The sequence below is a fragment of the Salmo trutta genome, chromosome 40 (genome assembly GCF_901001165.1).
Source record: "Salmo trutta chromosome 40, fSalTru1.1, whole genome shotgun sequence".
NCBI classification, from domain to species: Eukaryota; Metazoa; Chordata; class Actinopteri; order Salmoniformes; family Salmonidae; genus Salmo; species Salmo trutta.
This window is the reverse complement of record NC_042996.1, coordinates 48,966-57,187: the sequence shown is the minus strand read 5'-3', so window position 1 is coordinate 57,187 and position 8,222 is coordinate 48,966. Positions and strand designations below refer to the sequence as shown.

Sequence of the window (8,222 nt, the reverse complement as noted above, 5' to 3'; positions counted from 1 at the left end):
ATACAGTATATCTGTGTGTAGGGGGGTGTATACAGTATATCTGTGTGTAGGGGGTGTATACAGTATATCTGTGTGTAGGGGGGTATATACAGTATATCTGTGTGTAGGGGGGTGTATACAGTATATCTGTGTGTAGGGGGGTGTATACAGTATATCTGTGTGTAGGGGGGTGTATACAGTATATATGTGTGTAGGGAGGTGTATACAGTATATATGTGTGTAGGGGGTGTATACAGTATATCTGTGTGTAGGAGGGTGTATACAGTATATCTGTGTGTAAGGGGGTATATACAGTATATCTGTGTGTAGGGGGTATATACAGTATATCTGTGTGTAGGGAGGTGTATACAGTATATCTGTGTATAGGGGTGTATACAGTATATCTGTGTATAGGGGGTGTATACAGTATATCTGTGTGTAGGAGGTGTATACAGTATATCTGTGTGTAGGGAGGTGTATACAGTATATCTGTGTATAGGGGTGTATACAGTATATCTGTGTGTAGGGGGGTGTATACAGTATATCTGTGTGTAGGAGGTGTATACAGTATATCTGTGTGTAGGAGGTGTATACAGTATATCTGTGTGTAGGAGGGTGTATACAGTATATCTGTGTGTAGGGGGGTGTATACAGTATATCTGTGTGTAGGGGGGTGTATACAGTATATCTGTGTGTAGGAGGTGTATACAGTATATCTGTGTGTAGGAGATGTATACAGTATATCTGTGTGTAGGAGGTGTATACAGTATATCTGTGTGTAGGAGGTGTATACAGTATATCTGTGTGTAGGGGGTATATACAGTATATCTGTGTGTAGGAGGTGTATACAGTATATCTGTGTGTAGGAGGTGTATACAGTATATCTGTGTGTAGGGGGGTATATACAGTATATCTGTGTATAGGGGTGTATACAGTATATCTGTGTGTAGGAGGTGTATGCAGTATATCTGTGTGTAGGAGGTGTATACAGTATATCTGTGTGTAGGAGGTGTATACAGTATATCTGTGTGTAGGGGGGTGTATACAGTATATCTGTGTATAGGGGTGTATACAGTATATCTGTGTGTAGGGGTGTATACAGTATATCTGTGTGTAGGGAGGTATATACAGTATATCTGTGTGTAGGAGGTGTATACAGTATATCTGTGTGTAGGAGGTGTATACAGTATATCTGTGTGTAGGGGGGTGTATACAGTATATCTGTGTGTAGGGGGGTGTATAAAGTACAGTGAGGGGGAAAAAGTATTTGATCCCCTGCTGATTTTGTACGTTTGCCCACTGATAAAGAAATGATCAGTCTGTAATTTTAATGGTAGGTTTATTTGAACAGAGAGACAGAATAACAACAACAAAATCCAGAAAAACACATGTCAAAAATGTTATAAAATGATTGCATTTTAATGAGGGAAATAAGTATTTGACCCCTCTGCAAAACATGACTTAGTACTTGGTGGCAAAACCCTTGTTGGCAATCACAGAGGTCAGACGTTTCTTGTATTTGGCCACCAGGTTTGCACACATCTCAGAAGGGATTTTGTCCCACTCCTCTATGCAGATCTTCTCCAAGTCATTAACCTCTACGGGCCACGGGGGCAGTATTGAGAATTTTGAAAAAAATATGTGCCCATTTTTAACTGCCTCCTACACCAACTCAGAAGCTAGGATATGCATATTATTACCAGATTTGGATAGAAAACACTCTGAATTTTCTAAAACAGTTTGAATGGTGTCTGTAAGTATAACAAAACTCATATTGCAGGCAAAAACCTGTGAAAAATAGATAAAAAAATGAGAATTTTGTGACTGTACTATTTAGTGTCATTGTTTTATAGATACCACAGTGAGAAAGGATTCAGTTCGCAACTCCTAAGGCTTCCACTAGATGTCAACGATCTTTAGAAAGTTGTTTGAAGCATCTATGATGTATACAGACCGAATTAGAATGCTTACAAGTTGACACGTCATCACTTCATTTTTTGCGCCTGCGCATAAATCTGAGAAGAGTGGCTTTGTCATAATCGTTTATTCTAGACACTTGATAGGTTGTGTGAAAATATTACTGATGTTTACTGATGTTTCACGTTAAAAATGGACCAAAAGATTAATGCTAAACAACGTTTGACATGTTTGAAGAAACGTAAATAGATTATTTACTAGGTTTTCTTTAGCTTTTCGGCGTGACTTTACACTGCCCACCTCATTTTGTGGGAGCCTACTGAACGCTAACTATTTGGACATAAATTATGAACTTTGTCAAAAGAAACCACATTTGTTCTGGACCTGGGATCTCTGGCAGCGCCTTCTGATGGAGATAATCAAAGGTAAGGGGATATTTAGAATGTTATTATCGATATTAGATGATGCTAATGCTAACGGTATAGCTTAACTTAGCTTATAGCTTATTGTTGTTAGCATAGTACCAAGTTTATTGCAAAATGTGATTTCCCAGTAAAGTTATTTTGAGATCTGGCCATTCGGTAGCAATTACGAGATGATAATATATTATTCTTTGAATGACAATATTATAATTTACCAATGTTTTCGAATAGTAATTCCGTGATTTGTAATGCTAGATTCACTGGGAGCATTCGAGCCGAAAAAAATTCTGAATTTCACCGCGACTGTAAATGCTGTTTTTGGATATAAATATGAACTTGATGGAACTAAAAATGCATGTATTGTATAACATAATGTCCTATGAGTGTCATCTGATGCAGATTGTCAAAGGTAAGTGCATAATTCTAGCTAGTTTTCTGTCTGTTGATGCCCTTCTTTGAATTGGCTAAACATTACACGCAGCTATTGTCAATGTACTCTCCTCACATAACCTAACTTTATGCATTCTCCGTAAAGCCTCTGAAAATCGGACAGCGTGGTTAGATTTAGGAGATATATCTTTCAAATGGAGGAAAATAGTTGATTATTTGATTATTTGAAATGATTACTCTTGCAGTTTTTAATTCCCCGCCATGGTCACATGACAATGAATCCCAATACCGGGATAAGATCCTGCCCCCTGGCCTCAACAGGTTTTAAGGTTTCGAGGCTGACGTTTGGCAACTCGAACCTTCAGCTCCCTCCACAGATTTTCTATGGGATTAAGGTCTGGAGACTAGCTAGGCCACTCCAGGACCTTAATGTGCTTCATCTTGAGCCACTCCTTTGTTGCCTTGGCCGTGTGTTTTGGGTCATTGTCATGCTGGAATACCCATCCACGACCCATTTTCAATGCCCTGGCCCGAGGGAAGGAGGTTTTCACCCAAGATTTGACGGTACATGGCCCTGTCCATCGTCCCTTTGATGCGGTGAAGTTGTCCTGTCCCCTTAGCAGAAAAACACCCCCAAAGCATAATGTTTCCACCTTCGTGTTTGATGGTGAAGATGGTGTTCTTGGGGTCATAGGCAGCATTCCTCCTCTTCCAAACACGGTGAGTTGAGTTGATGTCAAAGAGCTCCATTTTGGTCTCATCTGACCACAACACTTTCACCAGTTGTCCTCTGAGTCATTCAGATGTTCATTGGCAAACTTCAGACGGGCATGTATATGTATTCTTGAGCAGGGGGACCTTGCGGGCGCTGCAGGATTTCAGTCCTTCACGGCATAGTGTGTTACCAATTGTCTTCTTGGTGACTATGGTCCCAGCTGCCTTGAGATCATTGACAAGATCCTCCCGTGTAGTTCTGGGCTGATTCCTCACCGTTCTCATGATCATTGCAACCCCACGAGGTGAGATCTTGAATGGAGCCCCAGGCCGAGGGAGATTGACAGTTATTTTGTGTTTCTTCCATTTGCGAATAATCGCACCAAATGTTGTCACCTTCTCACCAAGCTGCTTGGCCATGGTCTTGTAGCCCATTCCAGCCTTGTGTAGATCTACAATATTGTCTCTGACATCCTTGGAGAGCTCTTTGGTCTTGGCCATGGTGGAGAGTTTGGAATCTGATTGATTGATTGCTTCTGTGGACAGGTGTCTTTTATACAGGTAACAAGCTGAGATTAGGAGCACTCCCTTTAAGAGTGTGCTCCTAACCTCAGCTCATTACCTGTATAAAAGACACCTGGGAGCCAGAAATCTTTCTGATTTAGAAGGGGTCAAATACTTATTTCCCTCATTAAAATACAAATCAATTTATAACATTTTTGACATGCGTTTTTCTGGATATTTTTGTTGTTATTCTGTCTCTCACTGTTCAAATAAACCTACCATTAAAATTATAGACTGATCATTTCTTTATCAGTGGGCAAACGTACAAAATCAGCAGGGGATCAAATACTTTTCCCCCCACTGTATATATGTGTGTAGGGGGGTGTATATATCTGTGTGTATGGGAGGTGTATATGGCCCGTTGTACTACAGTATAGTGGGGATATTGAGCTGAGCATGGCCCGTTGTACTACAGTATAGTAGAGGTATTGAGCTGAACATGGCCCGTTGTACTACAGTATAGTAGAGGTATTGAGGTGAACATGGCCCGTTGTACTACAGTATAGTAGAGGTATTGAGCTGAACATGGCCCGTTGTACTACAGTATAGTAGAGGTATTGAGGTGAACATGGCCCGTTGTACTACAGTATAGTAGAGGTATTGAGCTGAACATGGCCTGCTGTGTTACAGTATAGAGGGGGTATTTGGTAGTTTTCATGGTAGCCTAAGAGAGCTACATTTGTACTTAGACACTATTGTGTGTGGGTCATAAAGGGTCAAAAGGCAATTTAGAATTTATGGCATGTAGGGGCACAAGGCCCTTGAAGGAGGTGGCCCTTGAAGGAGGTGGCCCTTGGAGGAAATGGCCCTTAGAGGAGTATGCCAGTAGAGGAGGTGGCCCTTGGAGGATGTGGCCCTTAGAGGAGGTCGCCAGTAGAGGATGTGGCCCTTGGAGGATGTCGCCAGTAGAGGATGTGGCCCTTGGAGGAGGTCGGCAGTAGAGGATGTGGCCCTTGGAGGAGGTCGCCAGTAGAGGAGGTGGCCCTTGGAGGAGGTTGCCAGGAGAGGATGTGGCACTTGGAGGAGGTCGCCAGTAGAGGATGTGGCCCTTGGAGGAGGTCGCCAGTAGAGGATGTGGCCCTTGGAGGAGGTCGCCAGTAGAGGATGTGGCCCTTGGAGGAGGTCGCCAGTAGAGGATGTGGCCCTTGGAGGAGGTCACCAGTAGAGGAGGTGGCCCTTGGAGGTGGTCGCCAGTAGAGGATGTGGCCCTTGGAGGAGGTCGTCAGTAGAGGATGTGGCTCTTGGAGGAGGTCGCCAGTAGAGGATGTGGCACTTGGAGGAGGTCGCCAGTAGAGGATGTGGCCCTTGGAGGAGGTCGCCAGTAGAGGATGTGGCACTTGGAGGAGGTCGCCAGTAGAGGAGGTGGCCTTTGGAGGAGGTCGCCAGTAGAGGATGTGGCCCTTGGAGGAGGTCGCCAGTAGAGGATGTGGCACTTGGAGGAGGTCACCAGTGGAGGATGTGGCCCTTGGAGGAGGTTGCCAGGAGAGGATGTGGCCCTTGGAGGAGGTTGCCAGGAGAGGATGTGGCCCTTGGAGGAGGTCGCCAGTAGAGGATGTGGCACTTGAAGGAGGTCGCCAGTAGAGGATGTGGCCCTTGGAGGAGGTTGCCAGGAGAGGATGTGGCCCTTGGAGGAGGTCGCCAGTAGAGGATGTGGCACTTGGAGGAGGTCGCCAGTAGAGGATGTGGCCCTTGGAGGAGGTCGCCAGTAGAGGATGTGGCCCTTGGAGGAGGTCGCCAGTAGAGGATGTGGCACTTGGAGGAGGTCACCAGTGGAGGATGTGGCCCTTGGAGGAGGTCGCCAGTATAGGAGGTGGCCCTTGGAGGAGGTCGCCAGTAGAGGATGTGGCCCTTGGAGGAAGTCACCAGTAGAGGATGTGGCCCTTGGAGGAGGTCTAAAATTGAGGAGGTGGCCCTTGGAGGAGGTATTTGTTGAGAGGGGTACATTGAGAGTGTAAGATAGAGTTAGGCTGTGGTCAGTTACTGTTGTCTCTTGTCAAATTCAAATGAAGTCACACAAGATTTTCTTGAAGGATGACCCTATGACATTCTTGATGGGGCATCTTGTCTAACCAATACACTTTAGACAACAAGCTTTGTATTGCATGTTGAACAATGCAAGATTTTCTAATAGATAAGGGCTGTGAGAGGTAATTCAATACAGCACCTCTATCGGTATCTGCACTTGCATTTAGCTATTCAATTCTGACCTTAAACCAGACTATTTAGTAAAATACAGTATGTTTCTCATATCATGTCCATGTTCCCTTGTTGTCCAGTTTTCCTGAGTATTTTGTCTCAGATCTCATCAAAACGCAATTGATTGTTGACTGACATTTGGTGACAGTTGAGCCTTGGTAACCATGGAGATTAGCCAGCGTTATGGTTCTGATTGGATCATGATCTTTCTGATAGTCATGTTAGTCTGCAGGTGTAGAGATCCCCGCTGCTACACGTGATAGTGGCACATGCATCACTGCATCATCACTGCATCATCACTGCAACATCACTGCATCATCACTGCATCATCACTGCGTCACTGCGATGCCACACCTGCCTGTTCCCTCCTTACATCCACGGGGAATGAGCCAGTCAGAATACACATATTACACTATTATGTAATTAAGACAGCAAAGGTCCTCTCACCCTCTCTCTTTCTCTCTCTCTTTCTCTCTCTCTCCCTCTCTCTCTCTCCCTCTCTCTGTGTCTCTCTCTCTCTCTGTCTCTCTCTCTGTGTCTCGCTCTCTTTCTGTCTTTCTATCTCTGTCTCTTTCTCTCTCAATTCAATTTCAATTCAATTTGCTTTATTGGCATGATGTAACAATGTACATATTGCCAAAGCTTACTTTGGATATTTACAATATTAAGAAAATAAGAATCAAAATTGTCAACTGGACAACAGTAACAACCATAATCAAGGGTCAAAATAACCATACATTCAACAATAATAATAGCCATACAGTAGAGGACATGTGCAGGTTGATTGGTCTGACACTGTCCCTCATCTTATGGCAGGCAGCAGTGTAGTGTGCTGCCAACCCACAGCTCTCTGTGTCCTCCCCCAAAAGGACGGGTAGCCTATCCTCATCAGAGAGGTCTTTGAAACCTTGAATAAGGGTTTCAAATTTGGGGAAATTACACTCTCTAATTGTTTTACATTTTTTACATTTTGTCAGGAAATGCAGCTCTGTCTCGGGTTCTGCTGTGGTGCAGTGGTTGCACAGCCTTTCCACTACAGGGGGCCAGGTTTTCCTGTGTCTACCCTTCTCAATGGCAAGGCTGTGCTCACTGAGCCTGTACTTTGTTAAGGTTTTTCTAAGGTTTTGATCAGTAACCATGGTCAAATAGTTAGCCATGGTGTACTGTCGATTTAGGGCCAGAGAGCATTGCATTTTGCTTTGTGCTTGTGCTTGTGCTTGGGTTTCCCAATAAGCAATGTAGTTTTGTTTTGATTGTGTTGTAATTTGTTTTATTCTGATTGATTGGATGTTCTGGTCCTGAGGCTTCAGTGTTTTAGTGTCTCTGTCTGTCTCTCTCCCTCTCTGTCTGTCTATTTGCAGCACATGAATTCAGCGTGTGAATTCCCCAATGTGGAGGAGCTTAACTGGTTACATTGGATTTGATGTTGAACGCACGTTTGCACACAATTGGATCATATGCCAATTACAACCACTCACAAACACGCTAGATCCCCCACACACAGGCACACACAGATATTACTCGTCAAATTATTTCACGTCACTTTGAATTTGTTTATTGTTCGCTTTATGAAATGTCAAAAGAAGCTTTTCAACCCAAAACAAATTCCTAAATATTCCCCCAAATTAATCATTATTATCCTTTTGACGGCACACACACACACATACACACATACGTGCCAGAGGGATGCAGACGGCTGCATTCATATGAGATTTTCTCCTTCATTAAAGAAAGATAAATATCTGCTTCTGGCTTTAATGTTTCTTCCTCTTCAGTGGCTTGGTTTGGGAGGAGGAGGGGTTATGGAAATTAGATGGGTGGAGGAGGGGTTATGGTAATGTCTGGATGGAGAAGGGGGTATGATAATGGTCTAGGTGTAGGATGGGTTATGGCAATGAGCGGGGTGGAAGAGGGGGTATGATAATGGACTGGAGGGAGTAGCGGTATGGTAATTGTATGGGAGAAGGAGGGGTAATGCTAATGAGCTGGGTACAGGACGGGTTATGGTAATGAGCTGGGTGGAGGAGGGGGTATGATAAT

General features: G+C 43.9%; 1 protein-coding gene across 1 annotated transcript; it reads right to left on the bottom strand.

The window, feature by feature from the left end:
* Positions 1 to 4,843: 4,843 nt before the first annotated feature.
* LOC115180100 (extensin-1-like) lies at positions 4,844 to 7,888 on the bottom strand. Its single transcript, XM_029742006.1, has 2 exons — positions 7,858 to 7,888; positions 4,844 to 5,706 (listed from the first exon to the last, which is right to left on the bottom strand). The coding sequence occupies exons 1-2, from the start codon at positions 7,886 to 7,888 to the stop codon at positions 4,844 to 4,846; spliced, it is 894 nt and encodes a 297-aa protein (XP_029597866.1).
* Between the last annotated feature and the right edge of the window lie 334 nt (positions 7,889 to 8,222).

Excerpts from the sequence above, each read along its gene's own strand:
- LOC115180100 (XM_029742006.1), bottom strand. The coding sequence starts at position 7,888 with ATGAATGCAGCCGTCTGCATCCCTCTGGCAC. Across the intron at positions 5,707-7,857 it reads CGTCTGCATCCCTCTGGCAC|GGCCACATCCTCTACTGGCG; the intron begins GTATGTGTGTAT and ends ACCTCCTCCAAG.